Below are 17,392 nucleotides of genomic sequence, written 5' to 3'. Positions count from 1 at the left end.
GAACATCCGTTCGAAGGTGAGCTAAAGTGAGAAGGCGAAACATTCCCTGCATAGGGTTGTGCGCTGGGTTTGGGACCCGCCACGTAAAAAAACCACCCCAATGAAAACCCAACATTACGATATGTAGTTGTAATTAAATTTCTGTTTTCCCCCAAAAAAATAAACAATATCTGCTGTTGAAAGTCTACCTCGAAATACCAGCTATTTTATTTTAGTAGTTATGTATATATTATATAATAATTATTAGTTATCTACCTATTTGCTCAATATGTATTTGCTTTCTGTAATATGTATAATTTTCCTATGAACTCTTCCTTCTCTTAAAAAATCACTCAGATAATAATACTTCACATTTCACAGCCAGCATCGAAACATGAAACCAATAAGAGTGAAGTAAAACTATGTTAATTAGCTCAACTATAGCTTATGCAATACCCGCATAAGTAAGAGCAAGCTAGCAAGCAAATGATAGCATAAAATAGTGGAATGCTGAATATACATACAGTGTATTTAGAGGTTATATATTTAAAAAAAAAATATTCTTTCCGTCATCAAATGAAAAATATATCAAAGAAAATGGAGTGAAAACTTTAGCCGATCAGTCCTTGCTAGACTGTATGTATCTAAATAATTTTCTTCACCAACGAAGGAAACAGCTTTTCGAGACAAAGCCGTTTAAAAATTTTAGTTAAAAAAAACTCGTACAAATGCACTCATAGCCCTGAAACAGCAGCATCAACTACAAATATATCAGTTTTTTTGAAACTCAGAGCGAATACCCCTTAAAACAAAGCTTGAATAGAAAATATCATAGATGAGTTGACCCATGTGTTGGTTAGTTGAAGAAAACAAAAAAATTTTTGAAACTCCAGAAAAAAATCAGATTCGAATAAAAATTTGTCAATTTCGGACTATTGTTTTCTTAAGCTCAAAGTCACTACGTATAGACGAAACGACCGGCGAAATGCAGAAATGTGAAACCTTTGAAGCATATTTGTCGAGAAGGTTAATTTGAGCTTTCATTGCTAACTTTTACTGGAAAACAAATGAACTGATGTTTTAGGAATAACTTGTATAGAAAATGAAAGCTTCAAATCACATACCTCTTTTCAAGACAAAAACCAAAAAAAAAAAAAAGTTATGAGACACTTAGTAAATATTGCGCACACCGCTTCAATGGACTTAAACAAACATCTGTTGCAGCAATACTAATTAACAGATCATGAACAAAGTTTCGTTAGACTCCACTTGTTCTGTCAGAAAATCAATACACTGTATAGTTGTGTGTACACCTGTAAACTACTTACATTGTTACTTACACGATAATTTCACAACTGCATATCACACTTTTCGGTAAATACGGAACACGTAATATTTCCAGTAATATTTACATATATACATCTGTATTTAAATACCAAAAAGCATCAGCATGCAAATAAAGTTTGACTCGCTCTGCATTTGTTATACATGTTGTCGAGCACCCAGAAATATATTTTTGTCAATTAAGAAATGTACAGGGTGAGTTCCAAAGTAAACAGGACTTAAAAAAAAAAAAACAGAATAAATGGTTTTTTTTGACAAAATCAAATGTACAGGGTGAGTTCCAAAGTAAACAGGACTTAAAAAAACAGAATAAATGGTTTTTCTGACAAAATCAATTTGTTTTATTCAAAATAGTATTTTTCTGCTTCAATGCAGCTTTTTGCACTGTCCAAAAGCTTGTCAAACGAGTGTTTTAGCTCGTTGGCCGGTATGGCCGCCAGTATGCCTTTCCAATGACCTGACCGTCTGCATAACGCTTTCCTTTCATGGGCAAATGCAGTTTGCCGAAAAGGAAGAAGTCGCACGGTGCCATATCACGTGAATACGGGGAGTGGTTAATGGTTAACATGTGATTTTTGGTCAAATAAACTTATTTAATGATGTCCTTCGAATGTTGGATTCTGAACAATTTTTGGTCGTTAGTCAATTTGTGAGGAACAAACCGTGCACACACCTTTTTTTTGTTTTTTTGATGAATTCACGAACAGTTTCGATGGAATTTCCAGTGATCACGGATTTTGATTAGCACACATATTGATCCTAATTTATGTCCTCACGACCACTTTGAAAGCGTTGAAACCACTCGTGCACTCTGCTACGGGATAAGCAATCATTGCCATAAACTTGTCTCATCAATTGAAACGTTTCGGTAAAAGATAAGATTCGATAACCGATAACATACTGACACTTAAAACGCAAAAACCTCACTTCCAATCAATGAAATTCTCTGGACAATCCACAAAGATAGCAGATTCTAACGCACCTGTCGACGCTACCAGGGGGTACCCTGGCGCACCTTGTAGATATTAGCTATATGCGATATATCTTTAGAAAATTCAAGCTGACAGTTTCCTTAGGTTTGAAAATTTCAGGTCCGTTCAGGTTATGTAGAGCAGGATACCGCAGGTCGTTTACTCATCTCAAATATCTCACTATATGTTTCAGTTTCTGCAGTCTAAATTTCTTACTCCAGATAGCATTCACCTGCCGGGTACTGACGACTGTAATCTCTTAATCACTTCTCTTATCTTCTTTTTTAAAGCAAAATATTTCCAATTCCAGCAGCGAATCACTTTTGCCACACTTAAATAAATTGTATGCATTATGTACTATATCGCAGTATTGCTATCGATTTCAATAAATTTCAAATGGATAAAGGAGATAAAAATATTGTATTGTACAAAAAAATGTTTAATTCACAGCTAAGTGCCACTCGTGAGCTCTCTTGCGAAAATTATGGTAATGTTCACATTCTCCTTACAATGTATTCAATGCCTAGAAATGTACCCGTAATCATATGTATCTTTTATAATGTGTTAGTATAGATAAGCGTGCTAGTACTTATTTACCTCGTACTCCCTCGCTTGCTTCGTTTTAATCAAGGCACCAATCCAGGCGTTAAAATGTTACTAATCACTTGATTGCGTTTTCAATTGTGCCCAGCACCTGCTTTATAGAATTATTTACTTTTATCTATTCAGAGCTCAGTCTATTTATAGTTGAAGATAGCAACGCTAAATGGCTGCCAATTTGCATTTTAATTATAAAGAGTGTAACAATAAAATTTATTTGAATAATAATTCAACTATAAATATTCAAAAAATACAAACATATTTTCGGGTAACTAAATACTTATAAAAAAATTAAACTTTAGACAACTAAATTCACTTTTCCAAGCCTTATATGTGAAAGGAACAAATTTGTTGATACACCGTGACGTATGAGTTATGTGAAACTTGCTTAATGACATTTGCAGTAAAATTTGTTTGAAAAAATGTACTCACAAGTACTTGGTGAAACTTTTGTTAGTTAATCAATAAATTTCTGTAGTTTTTATTTCTTAAGAGTGTATCAATACTTTAAATATTGTATCCCCTTTAAGATTTCACCATATTTTAAAACACGACCAGAATTGCAACTTGTGATGAAAAAGTGATCATAGTCCTCATAGTTTCAAAAAATGCGCAATTTTTTGGTATAAAGTAAATTTTAAGGTCTTAAAATGTTTAAATTTACCATTAAATTTTGTTATAAAACAGAAATACATTCATTTTATACACTCAAATTCATCTTTAGTAAAGCCCGCAAGAAAAAAATTTGGTTTCCATTTTTATACTTCAGAATAAATTCTGGACTGGCCTAAACTTTTAATAATTCATCAGAATCATCAAAAATGAAAAGAAAAAATTATGTGTTTTAACTAAGATAACAAATTAAGAATTGCACGAGGAAAAAACGAAAAAGTGAAAATTGCATTCTTGGTCTATAATTCTTAGGTTTTTTTTACGAATAACTTCGTGCGAACGGTACATAACACTCAAATATAATTCCTTGTTCACAGTTCGGGTGGTCGGAAAGAATTCGGAGTGCACCACACCTTGTTAATCGAATAAAATTATCAACAATGATTTTTAACCTGCCTTGACGTGGTTTCTTCGGTTTCGGCTCACGTTAGCCACTATTTTCGGTCGATAGATCGTCTGTTGTCGGTTCGCACGCATAATCCAAAACTAATCGCCAGTATTAATACGTTTCATTACATCCTGGTATAAAAAATTTGATTTTAAAAGTAATCGTGTTTTCACTTTTTTTTAGGTCCAACTGATCTTTTTCACTGATCCTTCTGATACTCCAACGATCAGAAGTAAGATGTTTGACTGCTAATCGTCGATTCTCAAGCACGAATTCCTTTATTTTACGAGTATTGACTTGTTGATCATCAGTTGATGTTGGTTGCCATCTTGCATGCGTTCTCGACCCTCTTTAAATTCATCATTACGATTATTTTGATGTGAAATTTGGCACAGATATCACTGAAAGTCATTAAAAAAGTAATATTACAACGAATGTCAAACTAGAACCCTGTTTAACTTTAGAATTTAGGTTAATTCTTAATATGTTATAGAATAAAAAAATATTTCTTTTAAGTTGTGAAACTGATGTACTAAATTGAATTTCAGTAAAAAATTTATATATATGAACAAAATATTAATTCCGCCAGTTTAGAAGTTCAGCGATGTCCCTATACTTTTATTATGAAATTAAGAATTTTTCAAGATTATCTTGTCATAAACAATCGTCTGAACCTAATGTATTTAAACAAAATATTTCATAATAATAATGTATAATATTTTCAATTGTATAACTTATCTTCTCAATTGTCTGCAAAAATTCACTTTTTAACCAAAATATGCATTTATACATATGTACATATATGTATGTATGCATATTTGCACTATAGACCACCGTTTTATTGTTATTAAATATTTATATATTTGTCTGCGCGCATTCATTTCGCAAATAACTCAACACACTTGAATTATGGTAACCAATGAAAAAAAAAAAAAAAACATAAGAAAGCAAAAAATTTTTGTTTTCTAATTGCACTTTATAGCTTTTTGATTACGAATCTGAACTGTTTAAGCAGATTTAAAATGTGATTTAGAATTTTTTATATTCTTCTGTGTTCTTTGCGTTGCGCCGAATTCTATCTCAAGTTCATCTCTGCTATGTGTTTGACAGTGGCAGTGTATTTCTATATTTATGTACATTCCTCAACACATACGAACTGAAAATTTTATTTCAAAAATATTTGCCCACATTTTTGTAGATTTTGTGTATTATTTGTTGGCGCTGCTCTGTCACTGATAGTGCGATGCCCGCGGCAACAGCCATTACACTCAATCAGCAAACCCAACCACTTGTTGCTTACGCACACACACACACACATCTACATTCAAGGAAGGAAGGGTCAAGTTCAGGTTCAATGCTTAGCTACAGCAGCAAAATTGTTTGCTTTGGCAGCTTAGCAAATTGTTTCCTGTGTGTGAAAATATGGCTGTGCGGTTGTAAGTGCGTGTATTTGCCTGTCAGCTTCCTGCCTGACGCTATGCTTTGGCTGAAAATGTTGAATGCAGTATGCCTGAAATTCTGCGAATTTCAAACGCCTTCTGTGGCACATTTATGCAATGTTGGTAAGTGCGAGTTGCAATTTTGTGCAAAAATGTGTGTATGTGTCTATGTGCGTTTGTATATAAAATGCTTGCACAGCGTGAATTGGCTTATGGCGAGAACTCATATTGCATTTCCTGTTTTTGGCTTTAACAACATTGTGTTTTTTGTTTTATCAGCTTGAATTTACTTTGGCTTGTATATTTTCGTCTATTGACTTAGAACTAAATTCTAAGAAATGTTGTATGGCTGTGGCAATGTGTTTTCTGTGACGTTTTATAGTAATTGTTTCTGTGCTTATCATTTTAAGTTTTGTGAGTTTGTTTTATTACTTACGCACATGTACTAATTAAAATTTTAGAAATTTTATCGCTCACAGATTCATGAAATATATGTAAGTAATAAATATTACATTCAAAGGTCAAAAATTAATTTCTATAAAACCGTTTTTAAATTCGCTGCAGGAAATTGTTCAGTTTTTTACCATAACAGAAGAGTCATTATACGAAGTTGACGTCTTCAGAATGTCTTTCTGGTGACCGCTAGAATAAATTTCGTTAAAGTGATGTTAAATGTAGTGAAGGAAATCGAAGTAATAAGCAGAATAAAACTTTTTGACAAAATAGCGGCTTCTCAAAAAAATAATCGAGTTTTGGCCAAAATTTCGGGCTTAAGTTGTTTAGAAAAAATATTAAGCGTTTAATTACTAAAAATATATATATTTACTAAAAAATATTTATTCGTGTTAAAATTTGAGACTAATCAAAAAAATATTCAAATTTGCGTGTAACTTCGAAAGTATTCATCGGAACAAATAAGATATGTATATTCTATGAATATTCTTAAATATATGTACATTAAGAAAAAATAAATTTAAAAAATGGAATTTTTTAAAATTCTAACAATATATAATTTCTAACGCTCTTAAAATAAAGTGTTGAAGCTGAGCTAGTTTGGAAGGCTGCAACTCAAAAACTATTTGATATGTTGATTTAAAAGCTTGGTATGTTTTTTTTTTGTTTGTTTTTTTTTTTTTTTGTCGAAACATGATAGTAGTTGTTTTTATATTCATACTGCGTATTCCATCTCTTATTCTCTTACTCTAAAAATATTTTCTTCGTATTCCTTTTTTCCGTAACATCTACTTAGGATTTAGAACGGAAGGTCAAGTTATACCATTATTACTCAATTACATATGTGTTTCTGGTAATTTTAAAAAGCACATCTAAAACATTACCCTTAAAATCCATAGAAAATAAGTCGTGAATCATGCTTTCCCAAATTATACTCGTAACCTTCAAATGTGGTTTATGAAGGTACATATAATGATGACTAAACAAGTATTTAAAAAAAAAAGATGCAAAAAAAAAAAAAATCTATAAACGCTATGGACTTTAATGATTTGTGTGTAGGTTGAGTGGGTTAGTTAAGCCTAATTAAATTGATCACTGCCGCCGTTCTCATAACCGCCACGTAATTATTCACAATCTAATAAAATAAAGCAGTAATTGCAGACAATTTAATTAACTAAAGACGCAAACAGACAACTGTACTAATACATACTCCTATAAAGTGCGTACTTTTGTGTAGCTGCATTGGCAGTGGGTAGTTGTTATTTTACTAGAGTAGTGCAAATATTACAGCGATATGGGTATATATTTTTTGGACAATGTTGAATATGTGTTTTTATTGCCAATATTCGAAGAAATTTTACTTTTTCCTGCAATTTTTCTTCACATCAATTATTGCTTAAGCTTTTTCAAAAAATAAAAAACAAAAATAAATAAATAATAACAATTAAAAGAGACGCACCCTAATACATACAAGTTGAGTAATATAAATCTTGCTTTAATTGTGTCGACAGCGACAGTGACAGCAACATTGACATTGCGATTTCTGCGCACATACTTTTTTAATTCCTTTTATTAAATTTACCAATTAAAATCAACGAGGGACGAAACGCCTTAAGCGCTGACATTTCTTTAATCATATTTCAGCATAAAAAAAATTTATAGTGCTATATATAAAAGTTATAACGCTGGAGCAAATGATCATTGTTGCATAAGTCCGTATGTATGCATGTTTGTATGTATCCATGTGTGGGTGCTGATGCCTTTAAAAGCAGAAATTCAATTGTCGTGTGGACATACATATTTAAAGCGGGTCTCGCGAATTTCCAGAAAAAAAAAAATTCTTAATAGAAAATCGTCAATCCGCACAACCTAGCAGCGTTAATATACTCAAGTATATGTATGTTTGTCACATTTTCTTTTGGTGGATTTCTCTCTGGGCGCCTAGTTACGCTTAATGCACCCATTATAGCACATGCCGACAGCTATTTGTGACCAAATGTGTTGACCGTTTCACTGTGGCAAGAAGGACCAGCCAACGCAACAAACCACAGTTGGAGACTATGATCGTCGGTTTTAGAGATTTATAAATGCACAGGCGATTTGCAACACTGCGTAGGTGTTGCTGCATGCCATATCAGTGGCAAGAGCCATTAGGTTGACTCTGATTGGGTTTATTTGAGACTAAAAAGTCGAAAGGCGAAAACGTTGATGATCACTTGAGCGCGCGCTGCATAATCACTGCATATAAGTACATACATATGTAAGCTTTTCTATTGTATATATGCAGGTGTGCAACATTTAAACTTCCCGCAGTTAACAGCTTGACGTTAGTATTGCAACAAACAATCGAATGCGGCACAATTTGAAAACAGTTGGCAGACAGCCGGCCAAATAAATTAATAACAAATAATAAAACTGTCACATGGCCATTGGCCCGCGGATATTTGGAGGCCAAGTGTACGAAAAAATATCTAAGTCAGCATTAACAAAGTAAAAGGCCGGGTCGGTACGCTTAAACCGTTGCCTATCTGCATGCACATATCTATATTTGTTTGTATGTAAAAGCGGCAGCCTCTGGCCGCTAACGGAAAACAGCCAATTAGAGCTTTCACCCAAAAAATGAATGGCTTTTCGCATTTCGCATATTTTGTTCAAACTCATTCATACATGCAATTATTAATATAATATATTCAGTGATTTATTAACATCGACATTTTTTTAGTTTTTTAGCCATGTTGACTTGCCTCCCGCAGTTAGCGCAAATACTTCATTAATTTCCCACATTTCAAATATGTTGTTGACAGTAAAATAAAGCACTGCAATCGTTTTGCAAACCTGCTGGCGCATTTCTCCTGCACTCTTGCATCTGGTCAGTGCGTATGTGGGTGTAAGTGAGAGCCCGCGTCGCGTGGGCAAGTGGCAGGCGACATTCGCGATTGAAAGCGATGTTGTTGCTACACAATGCAATAAATTTTTAAAAATTTAAAACTTTAATACAAAAAAATTTATTATTTTTAAAAAGTGTCATTTTTACGCGTGACCATGAAGAAAATTAAAGGAGTTATTTAAAGGAATGCGGTAGTTGATTGGTTATTATTGGCATGATGAGATATTTTAAAAGACTACGCACGAGCGCTTTGTTAACATTTTTCAAAAGTCACCTCTCACCGAATGATGAGACAGGGTATATTAAGAACAGCAGAAAGCTTGTACAAACTGAGAGATTTGCGAAATTGATCTGAATCACTATAGCTTATGCGAAGCTCAACAAATGGTCGCAAAGCCAGGATTGACGCCTCGAAAGGTTATGCTGAGTGTTTGGTGGGATTGGCACTATGAGCTGTTGCAGCCTGGTCGAACGATTCTGCATTTTACTGTCAACAACTAATGAGATTGAAGCAAGCAATCGAAAAAAGCCGACCAGAACTGATCAACAGAAAAGGCTTCGTCTTCCATCAGGACAACGCTAGACTACACACATCTTTGATGACTCGCCAAAAATTGGGAGAGCTTGGCTGAGAAGTTTTGTTGCATACACCATATAGCCCTGATCTTACACCATCGGACTACCATTTGTTTCGGTCAATGTAGAATTTCCGTAATGGAGTAAAGTTAGCTTCAAGAGAAGCCTGTCAAAATTACTTGTCGCAGTTTTTCGCCGAGAAACCAGAAAAGTTTTACACTGATGTAATAATGTCTCTAGCGGAAAAATGGCAAAAAGTGGTCAACCAAAATGGTACATATTTGGTTAATAAAAGTTTATTATAAATATAAAAAAAGAAAAGACTTTGACAAACCAATATATTACATACAAAAATAACCACTCCCTTATAATATTTTGCTCAAATCAGCTGTTAACTCTTTCTCTATGTCTACAGCACGCAGCTGCAAAAATTTCAAAGTCATGCTAATGTTCCAATTATTTTTTGGAACAAAATTTCCTGTTATAATGACGGTTACAAAGTCGCTGCATTATATATTTTCGCAACATTTCTAATTAGCTAACCGATGCACAATATTTATCGAATTTTCATCTCTGTGTTTGTATGTGTATCTGTGCTCCACTATCTCCACTTGCGCCTATCTGTGAAATTACAGAGGCGCACCCATTTATCTAAGCAATTTGAACACATTTGCATTAGGAAAATTGCATTTTAGCCAACTTGTTGCGCGTAATTGACCATGTAAGTACGTGTGTTGGACGCCTTTGCTTCTTCTGCGTGATTTTCATGTCCACCACAACAAACAACAAACTGGTCAGCGCCACCGCAAAGTGAGTGCGTTGCATGCCACACAACCACTGGTGTACAAACATAAATAATGCGCCGAGATAGCTATCTCAATGCAACGATTGCTGATATGGTAAACTCGAAGCTTTCGGCTGTGATACAAATATATACCATTACATACCTATATGTACACAATCCTGATTGTTGCGGCGCATATTTGGTATTTTCTAATTTAGTTGCCATGAAATTAAAATTGATGATCAGTTAAGCTGAATAAACTTGTAGAAATTTGCTGCAGATCCTTATCGTTTATAATCGAATTTTTATCGTGGTATTAAAGTTAGATATATATATGTAATTATATATATATATATATGTAATTTATGTAGATATGTAATTTTTATTACTCAATTAGTGGAAAATGTCAACTTTTATAGTTGTATTTTGTTTGGATTGGACTTTTCATTCAAATTTTACGCCATCGCCTCCGTCAGGAGTGTTGATTTCTAACTCTAATCCTGCTCTATATTTATTAGAAAAATAATTGTCATTTCCCCATTTGTAGCAGTTTTAAATTAAATTAATTTTTCCACGAGTTGGAAACGAAAAATATACCTTTGAATGATCTAAACAGAAATTACCTCCTATAATATACAGGATTGCGTTTTCTCACGATTATATTAGTCTAGCTAAATGCACTGAGTTACCTTCTTCTTCTTTTTCTTATTGGCGTAAGCACTGCTTTATAGTGTGCGGTTATAGTGTGTTTCTTTTTGCTATGTCACGCCAATTGGAAATTCCAAGCGTAGACAGAGCCTTCTATTTCCAACGGAGGGGAGGTCTTCCCCGTCGTCTACTTCCACCGACGGGTACTGCGTCGAATACTCTCCATTTAGTCCAAAGTAGCACCTGTTGGCAAGAAAAATTTTACGTTGGATTTCGAGGCTGTCGTTGTTGTTTATGCTCTATGATTTTAACAGTGACGTGAGTGCGATGACTGTTTGTATATTGACAAGAGATTCGTCTTGCCCCCGTTCACCACTACACCCATTTCCTTTGCTGCCTTATCCAATCTGGAGAAAGCAAAACTAACGGCGCGAATGTTGAGACCAATGATATAAATATCATCGGCGTACGTCAGCAGCTGTACACTCTTATTGATAATGGTACCTTCTCTGTTTAGTTATGCAGCTCGAATTATTTTTCAGCTGTCGAAAGCAGCTTTGAAATCGACGAAGAGGTGGTGTGTGCCAATTCTCCTTTCACGGATGTTTTCCAAGATTTGTCGCATGGTGAATATCTGGTCGGTTGTTAATTTGTCAGGTTTAAGGCAACACTGATAAGGTCCAATCAGTTTGTTGACGGCTTTAATCTTTCACATAATAAGCTCGATAGGCCTGTGAAGGGCTAATTATTTTTTTTAGAATTTTTATCAGAATTAGATGGAGTTTTAACATTACCTGCTGAGGAATAACCGTAGTTAGCCGAACCGATTACATCAATATTTGATGACCCGGTGCAGCATTACAGCTATAGTGCGACGAATGTTGTCTACGAGCTCCTCGAGCGTTAGTGCTTAATTAGCGTAAACCTTTGATTTAACATACGCCCAGATAAAATACTCTAAAGACGTTTATTCGCATGATGTAGGCGGCTATTTGACTGGGCCATTTCTTCGGTCGCCAGCTTTGCACGCAATGTGTCCATGTTTAGACGTGAAACATGAGGCGACGTACCGTCTTGTTGGAAATCTCAATAGCGACAATTTTGTTTGTTGACGAAACCATTAAGCCAGAAATAAGCTTCATCTGAAAAGAGATTTTATTGTACTTATAAAGTACTTTTCTTAAGTAGGTTTGCTTTATCATATATCCTATCGATCTTCAATAAAGCTCTCATAAAGCTTTAATTGCAAAAAAATCAGACCCCTTGAGAACAATACTCGTAATTTTTTTTTTGTATAAAAATATGTGTGTGACGTAATCAACTTCAACATAAAACATACAAAGTATATGAATCTTTATTTTGGTTACGGTCTGTGGTAGAGATACGAGTTCTCTAGAAGAGTAACATTTTAGGTAAATAAGAAGGCAAATAAAAGTTAATTAAAAACTAGCTTGAGACGCGACCAAGATTACTGTATGCGAATATGATAAGAAGGCGTTAAGCACATCAATTATAAAGATAATTTTGTTTAGTGGAAAGAAGTTTATTAATGAAGACATATATTAAATACTTTATGTTTATTGTTGTACTTGGAAGCACCTTTAAATGTATTTTTGAATTTTAATCATAGTAAATACACCTAAGATAGATAACCATATACAGCTACTAAGTTAAATGCAAATGCTGACGTCAGAAGAGAGCGACTGTGAGATACGTGTGAGAGAATTTTATTTTGTAATCTATTGATAAGTTATCAAAGTGGTAAGGAGCAGGTGTGGAAAGAATTGGCGAGTGTGAAAACATACTAGGAATTTAGGTAGACTCAGTTTAGGTTGGGTTATAGATGTAATAACAACGTAGTTGGCAATGTGTTTTGGAGTAATTTAGAAAATATAGCGCTAGTAAGAAAACAACTGCTTGTAACTTGATTTTGAAGAAACAAATATTAATAATTCATAAATTTGTGTTTTTTTTATTGAAATAGTTTATATTTTTTAACTGAAAGTAACACTTTTTAATAATTATGTAATCATTCTTTCTTTCACTTCACAGTTCGCCACATAATCAGCTGATTCGCACATCAACTCCTCTCCACTTTCTGTTATCTACGCCCCGCAACTTGATTTGGGCGCTTTGGCATCAGTAGCTGCCGCACCTAGTCACTAGAAACACACCACAATGCAGTTGTTACGTACACACTCACGAGCTTTAAAGCTGCCTATAGTCTACGCCGCTTTGCTGCTACTCTGCTGCCTACTCGTTGAGAGCTCCCCCGCGCCGAGCAAAGAAGCAATCCTTACGGTAAATGCTACAACAGCTGACAGCAGCAACTACAACTGTCCAGCTGATTGTCAATGCGTCCTGGCGCAAAACACACACACCCCACTGCTGCACGCGAAATGCACCAGTTTGGAGGGTCTGCGTTTATACGAAGCCAAGGAATCCTCACTGCCCATACACTCGCTGGACTTGTCCTACTTGAATTTGAAGCGCTTGTCGCATCCGTTGGAGAAGCTACCCAGCGTCACATCGTTAGATCTATCGCACAATGACCTCCACGAATTCGGACATTTGGGACGTCGCATTAAGAAGCTGAACCTCAAACACAATCGCATAACATCGAGCAAATTGACCAAACTGCCAGCACATGTGCAAGTTTTGAATCTACAGCATAATGATATCACGTATTTGCCGTTGGATTTGACACGTCTGTCCAATTTAATGACACTCGAATTGAGTCACAATCAAATTAATTGCTCCTGCGAAACATTAGAGGTGCGCAACTGGCTGCAAGGGCGTCACGTCTTCATGGAACATGCCGTTTCCTGTACATACCCCGTTGAAGTTAAAGGTAAGTCGTGGTTGCAGGTCAAACAGTCGGACATTTGTGAGCACGAGAAGAATGGACGCCTCAACGATGAGGAGGATAATGAGCTGATGATGGGCGATCAGCCAGTTGAGGGTTCCGGTGATCAAGACGATGAGGATGAGTTGGGTAAAGCATTCATGCCAATCGAAAAATCAAGCACTGCAAAAAATAGTGTGGCACAACTCGATACTGTCGAGGGTTCGGGTGATTTGAGTGATGTCAATGTGCCTGTGAACTTAGCCATAACTACCGTTTTGCCAGCGGTGGAGAGTTCGCAAGAACATGTTACAACCGATGCGCCACCGCTACCCATCGAACAGGAGGAAGATGAGGATGATGGTTCCGGCAGCGGTGGTGGCATGCTTTTCATCAGTCCCAGTATTGAACGTGATCGTATGATTCCAGATGATTTTGAAACACCCAATGAAGATGACACCGATGACAAATTCGACAATAAACCGGTGGAGGAACCCAAACCTGAGGAGGAAGAGGAGGGTGAACACAAGGTGTCAGCTGATATTTTCGGCGCCGGTATGGGCATATTCGATACCGACGAGAATGATGAGAAAATTTCAGAGCCGGTTACAGAGGAAGCCATTGTACCGGTTGTACAGCACAACGTTGAGGCAGAAGATGTGCCCGATGTAAGTACCGAAGGTGCAACAAATGGTGAACCCAGCGCCATACTAACCGCAAATGCGGGTGGCGAACAGAAGGACGACAGCAACGCGACATATTTACTGTTGGGCGTGCTTGGCTTCATTGTTGTCGGCTTGATACTCTATGTAGGTATCAAGCGTTGCAAGAACAGTCATAATGCCGCACACGATGCGGAAAATCCACGCCAAACCGAATTACTCGACATGGACAAAAAGAATTTGGGCAAGCCGTTGCGTAACGGCAACGAACACTCGCCACTCATTGGCGATCAAACCAAATCTGATCTCGCGAAACCGATCAATGGCACCGGACAAAAGAAACCCTACGACGCGAACGATGTGAAAGACGGTCCCGCTCAACAACAACCACTGCTGAACGGCAGCAATGGCACAGCGCCAAACGATGAAGTGAGCAAAGAGCAGGCCGCACCTGTGACCGAAGCGTCCGCACCGCATGAATACCATCCGATCACGCCGCGCTACCCCACACCGAAGTCGCCACGTGCCTCCAAATATGCACAATACCCACAAGAGGGTGTCGAGCACAATAACAACAACAATGATGATAGTTATCTGCCTTCGTCGCCGAAATTAGGCCGTTACTCGCCGGTGTATTCACCAGAAACGGGACGCGTCAAAATCAAGCTTACCGAAACACCCCGCCCCAAAACTCCAATGTTAGTTACGCGCAGCAAATCGAACGCGGGCGATATCATAACGACGCCTGTAGCGGCAACGAACGGCATTGATAACAACAACACTCTGACTGTGCCCGGCGTGCATGCGCCAACAGCGACGCTGGTAAATGGCCACTAAGCGGTGTGGTGTGGCGCGATGCGTTGCGTTGAAAAGTGTGCGACGTGCCGTACACGAGACGCTGCCGCTCGCGTCAAAACGGTGCTAAACGAACTAAACGCTACTAAATTAAAAGTTTAAACAAATACCAACAACAAAAACAAAAAACTAACATCTTGCAGCGCAAATTGTATAACAAAAGACTTCGAAATTAATTGGTATGCAATTCCGGTAGGAAGAAATGGTTTGGTGGTTTTCAGTTGTCTAGTTTGAAAAGTGTTGGCGTAACGGCTTACTGGTGTTGTGAGCGCTTAGAGTTTGAGTTTAAGTAGCTGGTTGCAGCAAAAGTTTCGACATTTTTCGGTACGCGTTCGGTATTTGAACTTTGATGGCGTTCTTGTAATAGCTTAGTATATGTACATATATACCAATAGTTTTCAATATATTACACAAACCAATATTGCACTTAAAATTTTTCTTTTGTATTTTTAATTTTTTTGCTCTAATATTTTATTTAAATATTTTGGGTTTTATTTTTGTAATTTTTTTTTAATTTCATTTTTTGTACTTTTTTATTTAATTTAATTTAATTTTTTTTTATTCTTTTCTTTTAATTTGTCTTATATTAATTTTGTTTTGTTTCATTTTTATTTTATTTATTTTTATTATATTTTTTTTTTTAGTTTTTCCTTTTAATTTTTTGTTTTATTTTTCGTGAATTTTAATTTATTTGGTTTAATTTTTTTCACTTTACGCCACTGTAAAAATTTAATACTCTTGCGGGGAAACAGAGAACAATTGTGCCAAAGAATTGTGCCTTAAAAAAGTTGTTTGCAAATTAAGTACTAACTGTATATATACCAGTCAAACAACAGCAACAACACAATATTATTGAATAAGGTGAAGACATTGCTTATAAGTATGAAATAACTGACTAAAATTGCTCTGCAAAACAAACTTTTAAAAGGATTTCTGAGCGAAAATATAATATATAAATAAAGCGGCACTTAAAATGCAAAATAATGTAATCACTCATATTGGCACATAATTTGGCTTTTGGTTATAAATTGGTTATATGTGTATTGGTTATATCTATAAGTCAAATCCGTTGCGCAATCTCCAGATATTTAAAATTCAAGCAAATTTGCTTATGAAAAGAATGTTTCTATCTATAAATTATTTTTATAAAAATAATATTGTTTTACTATGTCTTTCTACATACATATACTAAGCTACGAACGCATTTAGAACGTCACGGGCGTCGATCCAGCTTCGCATTCTTCAGAGTATGCATACAAGCATGATCAGTATCAAAAATCAGAAATGTGCCGCATTTAGCTTTGATAACAAAATTGCCTACATAAACTTATGAAAAACTGCGAAAAATATCAGTGTGTCCAAGCGCCCTATAACCGTTAGTTAGAAAGAAACACTTTGTATTTGAAAACCCCGCCAAACCTAACCTTCTTCCGCCAAGCTGCACGTAAAAAATAAAAATGGAAAAAGATCAGCCAACTGTTGAAGACAAAACTAACGAAATTACAGTTAGAAAAAGCAACATTATAATGTGATAGGTTAATTATATATACAGACATACATAAATTATTTAAATAAAAAAAAAAAAATTAAGAAACTATTTGTTTGTAATTGCCAAACGCAGTTTTGTAAAAAAAAAAAGTTTTTAAAGAAATATTTGATACTTACAGATAATTATAATTGTTGCGCGAAAGCAAGCAGAAAACTAAAATGAAGTTTTGTATTTAAAAGTAAAAAATTTATAAAAAAAAAATTTACTAAATTGCGAATTATGCATATATTAAAGTCCAGATAAATATACGTATACATGAAACTATATATAGAAATTAAAAAAAATGTATATACATATATATTTAGAACAAAAATATATATTTAATACACAGTTGTGTACGTACATTTGTAGCTGCGAAAATATTATATATTTTTCGAAATTGTTTTTGTAACGACGTGTACATTCTAAATACAATGACGACGAGCTGTGCGTGATGAAATATGAAAAACAAAAAAAAAACATTGTAATTTTATAAAATAAAATTAGTTTTAAGCGACATGTTTTAGCTAACGCACATATCAAGCGCTTTGAGTCAACGTAGAAGAAAATAATTAATTAAGAGTAATTATAAATTAATTAATTAAGAAAAAACGTTGAGAAAAGTAATTACTTATGAAGTGATTATCCTATCAAAAAAAAGTTATTAATCAAAATGAAGTATTAATTAATTAAGAGTAATTCATAATTTTAAGTATTAATTACTCTTAATTAATTAATCTTAATTTTAATTAATTACTTTT

The 17,392-nt window shown here is 35.1% G+C and overlaps 1 protein-coding gene across 14 annotated transcripts in view; it reads left to right on the top strand.

Moving 5' to 3' along the window:
• Positions 1-15,530, top strand: part of LOC108978281 (protein windpipe) — a 154,768-nt gene extending 139,238 nt beyond the window's left edge. For 11 of the 14 annotated variants that reach the window (XM_018948464.1, XM_018948457.1, XM_018948456.1 and 8 more), the window contains one exon: positions 12,794-15,530. In XM_018948464.1, coding sequence (XP_018804009.1) covers positions 12,920-15,085 — 2,166 coding nt within the window. In that variant the 5' untranslated portion in view covers positions 12,794-12,919 and the 3' untranslated portion in view covers positions 15,086-15,530. Of the gene's footprint in view, positions 1-4,137; positions 4,212-5,495; positions 5,517-12,568; positions 12,643-12,793 lie in introns of those variants that run through there. The other 3 variants (XM_018948469.1, XM_018948468.1, XR_001994095.1) reach the window with 3 other exon arrangements.
• The last annotated feature ends 1,862 nt before the right edge of the window (positions 15,531-17,392 follow it).

Source organism: Bactrocera latifrons, unplaced genomic scaffold (genome assembly GCF_001853355.1).
Source record: "Bactrocera latifrons isolate USDA-ARS-PBARC rearing strain unplaced genomic scaffold, ASM185335v1 scaffold_12, whole genome shotgun sequence".
Taxonomy (NCBI): Eukaryota; Metazoa; Arthropoda; class Insecta; order Diptera; family Tephritidae; genus Bactrocera; species Bactrocera latifrons.
Note: the sequence above shows the minus strand (reverse complement) of the source record. Positions and strands in the feature narration are given on the sequence as shown.